Raw genomic sequence first — 13,511 nt, 5'->3', positions numbered from 1 at the left:
GTAGATGCCGTGGTACTTGTCTTATATATTATGTAGGCCTAGTGTCAGATTTAGCAACGCGTGTTAAATGTTTTACTTTGAAGGTAATGTCCGGTATTATTCTCTGTAGCTTGATAGTTGAAGTCTCAGCTTGTCACTGTAGCAAGTTGCTGATCGCTGGTGCCAACGCCCGGCGAAATATACAGCTAACGTTAGCTAGCGGAGATACGGAGGGATATTGGTACGTAACATTTTCTGACGTCTCTACCTGCAGTTCGATTACAAATACAAGTTCGGATACGGTTTTCATGCTTCGTCTTGTTAGCTGGGACTCAGATACAGCAAGTAAGCCAGCATTAGTTTACAAGCTAGCGTTAGCCGACTGGTTGCTAAACTAGCTAGCATTGTCTAGTGATTGCTAGAATTGCTTTGATACACAAACAGATTTTCACTCTCGGCAGCTACGTCTTTGTTAAAGTAACGTTACAAAACTGTTAGATAGTGTCATGTTGTGTGATTGACCCAGTACAGTATATACTGAAGTTAGCAGGGTTATTGCGTTAATAAAGTGATTAAGCAAGTGAGTAACGTAGTCAATAGCTAACGTTAGCTTCTAGACAGTTTTGGTGATGGGGTGTGACACTTAACTAATGCTAGGAAACAGCATTTTCCTTTAGACCCCTTTTCTAAAGCATTATAAGTTAAAGGTGGACTACAATTATTTTAGGGCGGATGATGAATAATAATACAAGCCTATGCCTAAGATATTAAATGTCCTAATGAGTTATATCATCTCTCCCAGCAGCTAACGTTATTGCCAGCAGAATCAGAAAGTACAGAGATGCAGACTATCAAATGTGTGGTGGTGGGTGATGGAGCAGTGGGAAAAACCTGCCTATTGATTTCATACACCACCAACAAATTCCCCTCTGAATATGTACCTACAGTAAGTACGTCTGGTGTGTTTCACACTCAAATGCATGCTGGCCTGGCTGACATAGACATTTTGGTAAAGAAAGTTACACATACTCTTGAACTGACTATGACGTGCCATACATTCTTTTATCACAGGTTTTTGACAACTATGCAGTAACTGTAATGATTGGGGGTGAACCATACACCCTTGGCTTATTTGATACAGCAGGTAATATATATATATATATATATATATTTTTACTCTTTCAATTAAATTGCATTCCTAATTGAATTAAGTACAAATATGTCACAAGTGTGGTCTCTTTTATAGGTCAGGAGGATTATGACAGGTTACGACCACTAAGCTACCCACAGACAGATGTCTTCTTAGTCTGTTTCTCTGTTGTTTCACCTTCCTCGTTTGAGAATGTTAAAGAAAAGGTGAGTACAAAGTGTTTATTTAAATGCAGTAGGGTTGCTCTCCTACAAATCCAGTAACATCCTCTTTTTAAATATTAAGAACTTAAACTGCTTTCACAGCATACTCCATTTTAGGGATGTAACGGTAGTGACAAAAATGATCACGGTTTTCGGTATTATCGTGGTGTTTTTTTAAAAGTGGGTTCAATATGTTCAGAATGCACTGATAGGCCTACACAAGCTGAAATAGTTTCAAAAAGTGTAAGTTTTTTTTTTTTATTATATTACAAAAATATAGGCAATAGGCTTGTAAAAACTATTGAAAACTGGCTACTGAAACACTGGCCCGCTGTAGGGTGTCCGGTAAGAACTTGAACCAGAGATGTCTGACTTTGAGATCCAGGAAGATTTATTTACAACTCGAACATGAAGTTAACTATGAAGTTGTATTTGACTTTTCCATGTGAAGTTGGATGTGGTTCTGAAATATAAGCAAATAATAATGCACAGTAATAAGCATCGGACATACTAAAAACATTATTTACCAGAACTAAATGTTATAGCCACCAGCATATAACAAGAAACAATACTAAGAATTACATTCCTTTCTCTGTAATAATTAACATAAATGTAACATATTGTTCAGTAACACAAACTGAGAATAAGCCACAACTATTACAGCACACATATCCATAACGGAGCAAACCGTGTAATACTCCCTTTTAATAGCTAAGCACGTGGCTCCACAGCACTAGTCTGTTTACTGGAGATTGCACATTGCTAGCAAATTGCCCTAACACAACCTGAATATCAACACGTGGCTGCACAATATAATATAAAACAATCTGCACATCTATCAGCTATGCAATAAGAAACACAGCAACAGCAATATTACCGAGGCATTTTTTTTTTTTTTTTTTTTTTTTTTTTTTTTTTCTCTCTCTTCTTTTCTCTCTCTCTCTTCCCCCAAATAAATGTCACGTCGTAACACGGGCAAAACTTAATCCACATCGTAGCAGAACACTTATTGAAATATGAATAAATGTAGCTTTAACGTTTACACAGATAACGAGGCAGTAAAACCCATGACAGTTTAACAAGCTACAGAATAGTTTTAACTTACGTTCTGGGCTACGCACATCACTTCAACAAGTCTGAAAACGGGAAAGGAATGATAAAGAAAAAAAGTCTGTCTGTCTGTCCACACCGTGGTAATCCACCGTGATAATAATGATATTTAAATGAAAACGGTAATTGTTATCGTCAACATTTTTACCGTGGTTTACCATTACACCGGTAATCGTTACATCCCTACTCCATTTAATAGCACTCTCCTCTATGTTACTAAGTGATTGGAAGATTGGGAACTAGTATAGCAAGGAGTTAAGGTATAGATCGAGTGATGCTGAGGAATTATAATTGGAGCAAAATATGTATAAGCAGTAGTTTAAAATAATGTTTAACATTGTGGATTTTTATTGATACATTCTCAAACTACTCAAACAGACAGAAACTGATTTTGGGTAGAAGGTATGAAAAGTTTCAAAATACACCAACTGTATGGTTCATCTGATACACTTGTTTTTAAGCAGACAATGTACCAAAAGTTACATGTTTTGGGGTTGTCGACTCTAAATGTAACACATTGTGCTGTTCAGTATTTTCTCCTCATTGCTGCCTCTCTCATAAAACACTGGAAGGCATTTGGGGATCACACAGGATCCTATGATCACAGATAATGGTATAAATAAAGTGTAAAGTATGGTGTATTTCAAAAAGCCAGATAAACATGAAAACTAATAGACTGTAGCCTTGTTGTGATTTACTGTTTTAGGTTGTTGTTTTTGAAACAGGAATGTTAGGTTTATGGTTATTTGATCCAGTTGTGCACGCTGATAAGCAGTATTTCATTTCCTGAGGCATTTCAGAAATATCTGGCTAACTGGGGATCCTGGTTTCTTAATGGCATTTAGTCATAAGTTCTGGTCATGGTGGTTAGAAATGTTTTTAAATATTTATTTTGTGTACCATTTTTACCAATGTTGTTCCTTAATAAGTTTGGCACCTTGACAACTAAGGTTATATTTTTTTAAACATCCTCCATGCCAAATTATACCACCAATATCTCCTCCCCTTAATCTACAAGAATCAAATTATTTTATATTATACATATATTTTCAGGCATAATGTGCTACATGTAGTGTCATTTTTAAACAAGCGTAGAGCTGCAAAGATTAATCGATTAGTTGTCAACTCTTAAATTAATCGCCAACTATTTTGATAAGCGATTAGTCGGTTTGAGTAATTTTTTTTAAGACAAAAGTAAAAAATTCTTTGATTCCAGCTTCTTAAATGTGAATATGTTCTAGTTTCTTCTCTGTGACAGTAAACTGAATATCTTTGAGTTGTGGACAAAACGAGACATTTGAGGACATCATCTTGGGCTTTTGGGAAACACTGATCCACATTTTTTCACCATTTTCTGACATTTTATAGACCAAACAACTAATCGAGAAAAAAATCAACAGCAGATTAATCGACTATGAAAATAATAGTTAGTTGCAGCCCTAAACAGGTGTATCTACCTTTTGCTGATGAATGTTCTGTCGTCGTGTCTTTAATCTCCAGTGGGTTCCTGAAATAACTCACCACTGTCCCAAGACCCCGTTCCTGTTGGTAGGCACTCAGATCGACCTGCGTGATGACCCCTCCACAGTGGAGAAGCTAGCCAAGAACAAACAGAAGCCAATCACCCCTGAGACAGCAGAAAAGCTGGCTCGTGACCTTAAGGCAGTCAAATATGTTGAGTGCTCAGCCCTAACACAGGTAAGCTCTCCCATTAAACAACAACGCCTAAAGCCGGTGTGGCAAGCATGTGCTTAAATGTCACTTTCCTAACAAGGGTGGAAATACTTTGCCTTGTCTTTTGCTAATAGCATCTGGCTAAAACTCCATCTAACTCATGTGTTGTGTGACTGTCTTTCTCCTTTTTCCTCTTTCTGTAGCGGGGACTGAAGAACGTATTTGATGAGGCTATCCTAGCCGCTTTAGAGCCCCCTGAAACTCAAAGAAAGAGAAAATGCTGTTTGTTCTGATGTCTTCTGCATCTTGCTTTGCCTCTCGATTGTCTGCTGCTTACTCATTGTAAAGAGATGTCTGTCACTAAAATAACCACAACGCTCTTTTAATCTTTAAAAACTTTGTGCCCATTAACTTTTTTCCCCCTCTGTTCATGCGTGCTTTCTTTTCGACTTGGCCTAATCACAATGATCCATGCTGCCTGATATAACAAGAGTGCCAATCCATAGTTCTTCTGTCTGTGAAACTGGACACGGCTGTGTTTTGTTTTTGTTATTTAAATTGACATTCTGTTGTTATCTCAGAATTGAACTATTCAGCATCAGTTGTGCCCTACAAAGCTTTTATGCCACAACCTGTCTTAGACAGTGTATTATTTTTTTTTTTCCCCTACTGAAGCATCAGCATTTCCCATGGGCTTTGGTCTTTACTCAGACAAGTTGATCATGAAGGAGTCTTGTATAACGTTATTTGAATAAAGGAAGATTTTGATCGCCCCTGCTCCTTTTCTACTCCGCCTTCTTTTGCAATTAGTTCCCTGAAGATGTAAATTTGTATTTGGAACATAGCCCTGTTTTGAACATTAATATTTTATTTCCACAGAAAGGATTAAAGAATGTGTTTGATGAGGCAATACTGGCTGCCCTGGAGCCTCCTGAACCTAAGAAAAGACGTAAATGTGTTCTGCTCTAAGTGTCGTCGCAGCCTTCTCAACACCAGTTTCCAAATCTAGGTTAACAGTACTGAAGAGGTTTGTTGCACAAGCGCATTCCGACATGAGTTAATATATTATGAAATATTTGCCTTCTGACTGACTTAACCTAAATACATATTCAATGTGTTGAACGTGATTTTTAAGATTGAGTAACATTTGATGCTGTTTGTGATGATGTGATGGCATTGAAATGATCTTACATGTTGAATCAGTTTACAGTATATCAACAAACTGTAGGTGACATTTCAGTTAGACCACATTATGTTTAGAGTTAATTTTGCAGAAGTGCTATTCCAAAAGAACAGACTATGAAATGGTATTTTAATAGATCTCATGTTTTATTGACTGCCCTGTGAAACACGAACAAGCTGATAATGTTGGGTTAGTGAGCTACTCCAATTATGTCTTAGTGTACTCTACATCTGATTTTTTTTATTTTTTACTTGTCAAGTAATTCCCTTAGTTTTTATATATATCGGCATAGAACGCCAGTATTTTGTTTTCTAAACATTTCTTTAAGAATGATACATTTTTCAAAAGGTCAATAGAAGTTGCTGTATTTTACTCATTTTTGACATTTTGATATCTTCATGTTCATTGACAGCATAGCCTCCAGGGCGATCTAAGGAATATTTGACTGAATATGACATTTCTAGGCTATGCTCCATCATAGTTCTAGTTTGCCAAAACATAACCTGATAAATTGACACTTGTCAAAGTAGAGATCCACAAAGGCTGACAAATGATGGCAGAAATGTATGGAGTTTTAAATGCAACGTTAACACTTCATTGGAAGTCATTTATCACAAATAGCCAAGCAAGGAGTTGGAGCACAACAATTTCACAGTCATTTCCTTTTTCTGACAGGAGTGAGTTAACAAGAAGGTGATGTGTGCCCTGAATGCTTATCAACTGTTGCAATAGCTGAAACTTTGTAGGAGCATTCTGCTTATAACCCCAGGCTAATACACTATTTTGTAAACCGAACATACTTGCTGCTGAAGTCGGAAAGTAACACGTTGTGGCAGTTCTTACAAAATGCTATACATAGTTTGAAACCCTGTGAAGATTTTGGAATGACAGAACTAGCACCATTTGCATTTCTCTTGCCATGCCTGGATGATGGGCTTGAATTTGACTTGTAAATATAGTGAGAATAATTCATAACTTATTGACTGAATACAATGTGTCTGTTACTGATACAGATATGTAGAGGAGATGAGATGACAGTGAAATCAAAATGACCAGGAAAATGTTGAGAGAACAAGGACTCTTTGGTCTTTATTCAATTTGACATCAAAGTTGTTGTGTATCTTGCTTGTGATAAAGCAGTACAATAAACCAGTATTATGAATAAACCTAACTTCAAATACTACATGTTGTCTGACTTGATGGTTACATAAAGGTTATGAACTTACATATGTACACTTACATGAACTATACATTTTCAACAGATAAGTTTTTCAATACAAATGTTCAGCATCACAACTTGCACATTACAGAGCAATGCAAGACTATTAGTATTTCCATTAAAGCTGGTTTAACATAGTGCTGCAGTATTACAATAATAGACAGAATCCCTTCTGATCTGAGAGATCAACTTATTTGACTTCTTTTTCTTTTTTGCATTGCAGCAGTCATTCTGCACCCACTAATGCCTTCATACAACTTCACGTGTTGTCACGTCAACATCAGAGCCAGATCGTTCATTCTGTTCTGCAAAGCTGCCATGATACTTTGTATGGCATCTTTTCCTAACAATTTCCATGACTAGTTGGCATACAAAAACACAAAAGTTTAATTTAGACCCAGTGTGTGTTTTACATTCAATATGAGGAACGTTAAATAACTGAAGATGACATACTGTTCTGTGAACCTGAAACTGATTGTAATATGGCTGTTTTCAAAGTAACAAACGGCACTACGGTGTCAAGGACCATAAGGACTCTTTGATACTGAAACAAGTCAAAACCTCACTGCAGAGAGATGTGGATGAGGCTCTTTGGGATGAGTGGATTCCCATTTGTTATGATAATTACACATGAACCTCATTTTAGAAAGTATTATCCACATGCCATGAAAGGTAATAATGATAATATTTACGTTTAAGTTATATTTCTGTTAACTATTCCAAATGGTCTCTTGGAGTGATTTTATTTTTAACTAAGATTTGCATAATTTAGAAGACTTTTTTTTTTTTTTTTTTTTTTTTCAATTCCACTTGTGTTAGGACAAATGTTACACATTTTGAGTTCTGCTCTACTTCAACTCATGAACCTTACCTACTACTATAAATCTACATGTATTCCTTCTTAAGGTGCGGCATTGGGAGTGTTTTGAAAAGGAGTATAGTCTTTTACCCAAAGACACGTTCCTTCAACATGTAAAATGACTGCACATTGTATAAGGAGAAAAAAGCTGGTGGAAAAAGGTGCAATTTCGCAATTTTAGGCAAAGGCAGGAAGCAGGCATTACCATGAATCCCTTAGAGCTATGTGTCCCCTGCTGGACATATCTCAACGCAGCTGTCGGTAATACGAATTCCATACCATCCTGCCCAGAACTGTGTGTCCTTGCCTCCGTGGATAAAACGGATGTATCTCACTCCTGGTCCATAGTTCTGGAATACATAGGTCATCTAAAAAAAAAAACATATCAATAAGTCAAGAGTTGTCATTGAGCTTTGTACCTCCTTTTAATGGTCGTTGTAATAATGAATGCCGAATGCTTTGTATATACCTGATTCCATTTCTGATCGTTCCACTGCTCAAAGTAAACAGTCTGAGGTGCAAACTTCTGGATAGGCTTCTTTCTTTGATTCAGCAACTCCACACAGATCTCATATTCACTGCCACAATCCCATCGTGGTGCATACCTAATATAATAACACAGACGCAAAAGCATGGGAACATAGATAGTCAGCAACTACAGGGTGGCCAGTTTTTTCAGCATTGTTCATTGGTGGGCTAAATTACAGCCTCTGGAGAAACACATTCTTATGGGTTTTTAATATGCTTTGTTTATTTCTTTTAATTAGTTTGAGAGTAACAGTTGCATCAGCTTGGTAATCCTCAGTCGCTAAAACATGCGCATGTGTTTTATGATGCACTACGAGATGAGGAAGTACGTTTATTTTGAGTGTAAACGCATACTGTTTTAGCACACAGTCGCAAGACTAGAGATGGAATGTATGGGTTTCCCACACAATGATAAACAATGGCCTCCTTCATTTGTAGTTTAATGAAAGTTCTGTTGTCGACACAAATCTGTTATGATCAAATAGGCTAAGCTATATAATTTTATTACCCGTGTTATTTAGCTCATAATTAGACTTCATTTCAGCACCATGTGCTGTTCAAAGAGCCTGCCTCTCAATGTGGGGGGCAGCATTAGATGTTACAAGGTTGTATGAATTGAGCCTTTACATGAGCCTTGTGTTTACATTGTTATCTAAAGTAGATGTATGAAAACCATGCAAAAGTTTTATTGTAAACTATCAAAAGGGAAGACTTCAGCTTTCCTCAGGAGCCAAATATTTTTGTTGGAGGGACAGATTTGGCCCACAGGCCACTGTTTGCCTACCACTGCCCTAGATGTCCATTTAGTCTTACTCTATTTAGGCATAGACAATGTTAAACGTAGAAATGGTTAAATGTGTCATATGTAATTGTGATCAATCTTTTTGGAACCATTTTGTACTTCAGTGTTTTTGTTACTAATGTTATACTACATACAATACTGATGTTTTTGAATAACTGACTGTTAAATCTGGATTGTGTTTGTGACGAATTCAATTTGCCTAATTTGCATTAGGAATTCATTCAGAGATGTGAGAGTATTTTCATGTGTGTTCTTCTCACCAATCAGATATTTTGATGTCTGGTTGGAAGTGATCCATGAACGATGGGTTATAACCTTCTGCCTCCAAATTAATCAGCTGCGACTTCCTGCACATTCTGCAGAAAACAGACAGGGTTTTTAGCTACTACACAATAGACATGTAGCATATCATACCATGCCATTTGTTTTCTGGACCACTGCTGGTGAATACTCACCCGTAAGAGGTCACAAAGTTTTTCTTGACCGTTTCATTTGGATGTGGCACCATAACTCCTTCTGCTATCCAATTATCGCCACCATTCTCTAGTATCTGCCAGTTCTTCATTCCATCTATAAAAACAAAGAGGGGGGTTGTGAGATCAACTATTTTGTAGAGCTAATTTGATGTTCAGCAGGTAAACAATGGACCTAAAACACCAGATGTTGAGTAAAATGTGCTCAGCGGCCTTCTTACGTTCTCCTCTTGGATTCTTGAGCAGATTTCTTCTCTTCCTGCACAAGAAGTAAAACAACCTCCAGTCTTTGGGAATTTTGGAAGCATCGCGGGGGCGATATCCTTCTCTTCTACATCTCTCTCTCCACAAAGATTCACTGTCAGCCACTTCTGCCCACTGATGGCACACTAACCGACAATTACTAACCACCTGATGGGGAGGAAGATTCAGGAAGATCTCCTCCAGGATCTCCAGAGGAACAGTGAACAGCTGAAGAAAACAGACAGGACACATAAACTCAAACTCTGGATAATCGGTTTGTTTTCCACTGACACACTGACTTTGGACCAATGACATTACATAATCTAAACTAACCCACATCAGCATTTTGTCTCAGTATTAGGCCTGCACGATACTGGAAAAAAATTACAATGCGATATTTCTTTTTCCTGCGATATATATTGCGATATGAAAAAAAGACAAATGTTTACAAGAGGACATAAATAGCCCTATTTAGAAATACTAAATCATTCTCAACTACTGGGGCGATTTTGTAGGGGAGTGCATCTACAAAGAAAATGAAAATGGAAATTTTCTTATTTGAACCAGTCTTTGTTGAACTTTACAAAAACCAAAACAAGTAAGCGCTGTGACTACTCTTCTGAAGTGATTTTGGAGAGGGAAATTAGTAATATCAATCCAGGCTAAAGTGAATGATATTAATAATGCATGCATGTTGCTTCCTCTAAATTTCAGGTTGTGGTCGACTAGCGGGGCCTGCTTTGGTTGTTTGATAAATTGATTAAAATTGATCATGATTGTTGGTTTGCCGTGCATGCAGAGCCTGCATGTCACACTCTTGCAGCAAACGGTGTATCCAAGAGCACTTCAATCAGTGTAAATTACGTTATATCAGAAACAGACTGCTGTTTTCCAGCTGTACGTTTCCAGCGTCGCAGCTCCGAACCATAACGTTGGTTGGGACAGACGCCTTGTTTCTTTAGGCTAACTATGTTAGCTTTAGCCTGGCTGGTAGCAGCTTTCTGCGGTGAAAAATGGAGACGTCGGGATTACGTTGCATTAATCAGGTGATTTAGTTCGTCTTTGCAGCGTACATAAAACACTGACTACCCATGGAAAAGTATTAGCATCACTGTATCAGTGGCAGCTGCCGCTTTCGGTACTTTTCTACCTAGCTATGTTTTCTACACACGGGAGAGCCTCATTTCCCATAACAACCCCCGTCGGACTAACGTTACGTCACATGACCACCTGTCTTAAAGGGGAAGGGTCGGCCGGTAACGATCACGTAAAAGGAGAACGGTGAAAGTTTACTTTTCTATCAAGCAGCAAAAAAGTGCACAGTCAGCTACAAGAGACAGAGACAAAGCGACAGGCTACCATTCATTTTCAACGGGAGTGGCCGTTTGCGACAAGCGACGAGCACGCCTGCCACGAGCAAGGCAGGGCCAAAATAGATACAAAATAAAAAAGTCGCGATGTAGACGATGAAACAAAATATCTTGCAGCCCTACTCAGTATTATACAAACATTTAAAGCAAGAAAGTGCTGTTAAAGGTCCCATGACATGGTGCTCTTTGGATGCTTTTATATAGACCTTAGTAGTCCCCTAATACTGTATCTGAAGTCTCCTTCCCGAAATTCAGCCTTGGTGAAGAATTACAGCTCCTTATGACCTCATAAGGAGCAAGATTCCAGATTGGTCCATCTGAGCTTTCATTTTCTCAAAAGGCAGAGCAGGATACCCAGGGCTCGGTTTACATGGCCATTTCTAGCCACTGGTGGACCATAGGCAGGCTGGGGGAATGCATATTAATGTTGAAAAACCTCATCAAGTGAATTTTTCATGCCATGGGACCTTTAAAAACACAGAATGTCTGAGCCAATTTTGTTGTTTGGTTGTGTGCGTTGTTATTCTTTTGCTTTCATTTTTGATGATTTCTGTTGTTTTTTTTACTTCTAAAAAGAAAGCGGCTCCTTTAGGCTGTACCTATAGCCTCACAGAAACTTAAGAGAAGCCAACTCAAAAAGTCAAATATTCAATGGTTTATAACTGGACAGCTAGGAAAAAGATTTTGTATACTGTAACATTTCATGTCAGTGGTTGACAGGTATAAAATAGTGCCCCCTGTGCTTACGTCTGAAACATTTAGCCTGCATGGTCGGCAAGTTGTACTCGTTCAGATGAAACTGGGCCTGCATAACGTCAGCTTTCAACAATAAGACAAATGGTTGCAATCAACATTCAAAATATCTCTACTGGCTGCAGTCATGTGAAGCTCTTTACATCAGCTACTAGAATGTAGAACACCTACATGTTCCTGTGAATGCGAGGCCGACGGTCCCGCAGCTGAAGACACATTGCGACTTGAGGCTGAACCAGAGCTGTACGCTGCACCCATAGCTTTCCTCTTCATGCCTGGGACAGACCCAGGCTCCTGACGTTTTTTTTTTTTTTACAACCAATGTTCAATCTTAATGGTTACACGTTAGTAACAATGTCACCCTTTATGATCGCCAGTTATTTAGCTATCTCCGATAACACACAACACGGAAGTGCAGCTCGAGGTAAAGACACTTGATATATAAAGTGAGGAGCTAACCCTAACCCTCTTATATACTGTCTATGGGTAAGAGAGCAGCTACAGTGTTTCCTGGCTGTAACCCTAAACCTAACACATGACTACCGATTCCTCCGAAATGGCTAATCACTTTCGGTTAACGTTATACGACTTCACACCATAGACTGTTAAAATACATACACAGCCATGTCTCATACGTTCCCGAAAGACATCACTAGCTAGTCTTATGAGTTGAGTCAACAAATGTGCGCGCTCGTTATTGACACCAGAACAGTCGAGCTGGACGTTAGCTAGATAAGTAGCTAACTTGAGACGCAGAGGGAGCTAGCCGCTAAAATAACGCAGCAAAAAGCACGCGCACAATGGCAGTATCAGTATGCTTGCAGTACTCGACGGCGGAGATTCACCCACTCCACTATAACAACAACCGGGATGCTAAATAAAGTAGGTTTTGCTGATGACTCCGCCCACGCAGCTCAATTTCGGTGTGCGCCGGGTATTAAAATAGCGAACCCTCTTGAATCCTTCCTTTTGAGAAAACTTCCGGTATATGTCATCCCTATGCGCGGGAAAAGTTCTCGTAATAATACTTCAATGGGGCAAAGAGCAACATTTTTTTAGCCCTGTCACTTGCTGTGAGCGTAAAACTTGAAGAACATCATTCCCACGTGCTTCTCTAACATCTGTCGGCAGGAAGCTGCGGCGATTATACCAGCATAACGTTAATAACGTCAGCTGTCCAGTCTCTTAACGATGTCCCGAATTCTGAACGGTATCGTGGCGGTATGCCCTGACCTGGGTATCGGAAACAATGGAAATCTGCCCTGGCATCCCGTTAGACTCAATAACGAATTCAAACATTTCCGAACGATGACTGCGACGCCATCGGTGAACGGCAAGCAGAATGTGGTGATCATGGGCAGGAAAACATGGTTTTCCATCCCAGAAAAGAACAGACCTCTGAACAACCGAATTAACATCGTCCTGAGCAGGGAGTGCAAATCGCCCCCCGCGGGAGCACACCACCTGGCGCGAGACTTCAGCTCGGCTCTCAGGCTGGTCGACACGGAGCTGGCACAGCAGGCTGACACCGTCTGGGTCATTGGGGGCAGCTCTCTCTACAAGGAGATGATGGAGAGTCCGGGAACCAGGAGGCTATTCGTCACACGGATCCTGAAGCAGTTTGAGTGTGACACGTTCCTCCCTGAAATCAGTCCGGACAAATATCGTCTACTGCCAGAGTTTCCAGGAGTGCCGCAAGAGCTACAGGAGGAGAACGGTATCCAGTACAGATTTGAAGTCTATGAGAGCATCCAGCAATGAAGTGACAGTGATAAGAAAAAAAATTAAAACCAGAACAATGCAAAAATTGTAAAGAAAAAATCTGAAATTATCAACTGAAGAAAAACAATTTTGTGGATTTTCTATTAAAACTGCAAGTGTGAATGAAATACAATGTGGATTCTTTTTTGTTTTGGTTGAGATTTAAATATTGAAAACCCCAAACTTCCCTTTAACAAGCCACAT

At 39.0% G+C, this 13,511-nt stretch overlaps 3 protein-coding genes across 6 annotated transcripts; 2 read left to right on the top strand and 1 right to left on the bottom strand.

Moving 5' to 3' along the window:
* The first annotated feature begins 93 nt into the window (after positions 1 to 93).
* LOC120558584 (cell division control protein 42 homolog) lies at positions 94 to 6,482 on the top strand. 4 transcript variants are annotated; one of them, XM_039799631.1, is made up of 6 exons: positions 94 to 220; positions 785 to 925; positions 1,051 to 1,123; positions 1,226 to 1,335; positions 3,943 to 4,140; positions 4,996 to 6,482. In XM_039799631.1, exons 2-6 carry the CDS (start codon positions 821 to 823, stop codon positions 5,083 to 5,085), a joined length of 576 nt encoding a protein of 191 aa, XP_039655565.1. In that variant the 5' UTR covers positions 94 to 220; positions 785 to 820; the 3' UTR covers positions 5,086 to 6,482. The 4 variants fall into 4 exon arrangements, with proteins under 4 accessions (XP_039655565.1, XP_039655563.1, XP_039655564.1 ...); XM_039799629.1 differs by lacking the exon at positions 4,996 to 6,482 and adding an exon at positions 4,320 to 4,893; XM_039799630.1 differs by lacking the exon at positions 4,996 to 6,482 and adding an exon at positions 4,320 to 4,893 and having other exon boundaries at positions 97 to 220; positions 782 to 925.
* LOC120558583 (F-box only protein 6-like) lies at positions 6,363 to 12,186 on the bottom strand. Its single transcript, XM_039799628.1, has 6 exons — positions 11,718 to 12,186; positions 9,402 to 9,651; positions 9,163 to 9,277; positions 8,968 to 9,063; positions 7,847 to 7,982; positions 6,363 to 7,745 (listed from the first exon to the last, which is right to left on the bottom strand). The coding sequence occupies exons 1-6, from the start codon at positions 11,817 to 11,819 to the stop codon at positions 7,599 to 7,601; spliced, it is 846 nt and encodes a 281-aa protein (XP_039655562.1). The 5' UTR covers positions 11,820 to 12,186; the 3' UTR covers positions 6,363 to 7,598.
* Positions 12,187 to 12,545: 359 nt separating this feature from the next.
* On the top strand, positions 12,546 to 13,440 carry dhfr (dihydrofolate reductase). Its single transcript, XM_039799633.1, has one exon. The coding sequence runs from the start codon at positions 12,738 to 12,740 to the stop codon at positions 13,305 to 13,307; it is 570 nt and encodes a 189-aa protein (XP_039655567.1). The 5' UTR covers positions 12,546 to 12,737; the 3' UTR covers positions 13,308 to 13,440.
* The last annotated feature ends 71 nt before the right edge of the window (positions 13,441 to 13,511 follow it).

This window comes from Perca fluviatilis, chromosome 5, assembly GCF_010015445.1.
Source record: "Perca fluviatilis chromosome 5, GENO_Pfluv_1.0, whole genome shotgun sequence".
Lineage (NCBI taxonomy): Eukaryota > Metazoa > Chordata > Actinopteri > Perciformes > Percidae > Perca > Perca fluviatilis.
This window is presented reverse-complemented; position numbering and strand designations above follow the sequence as displayed.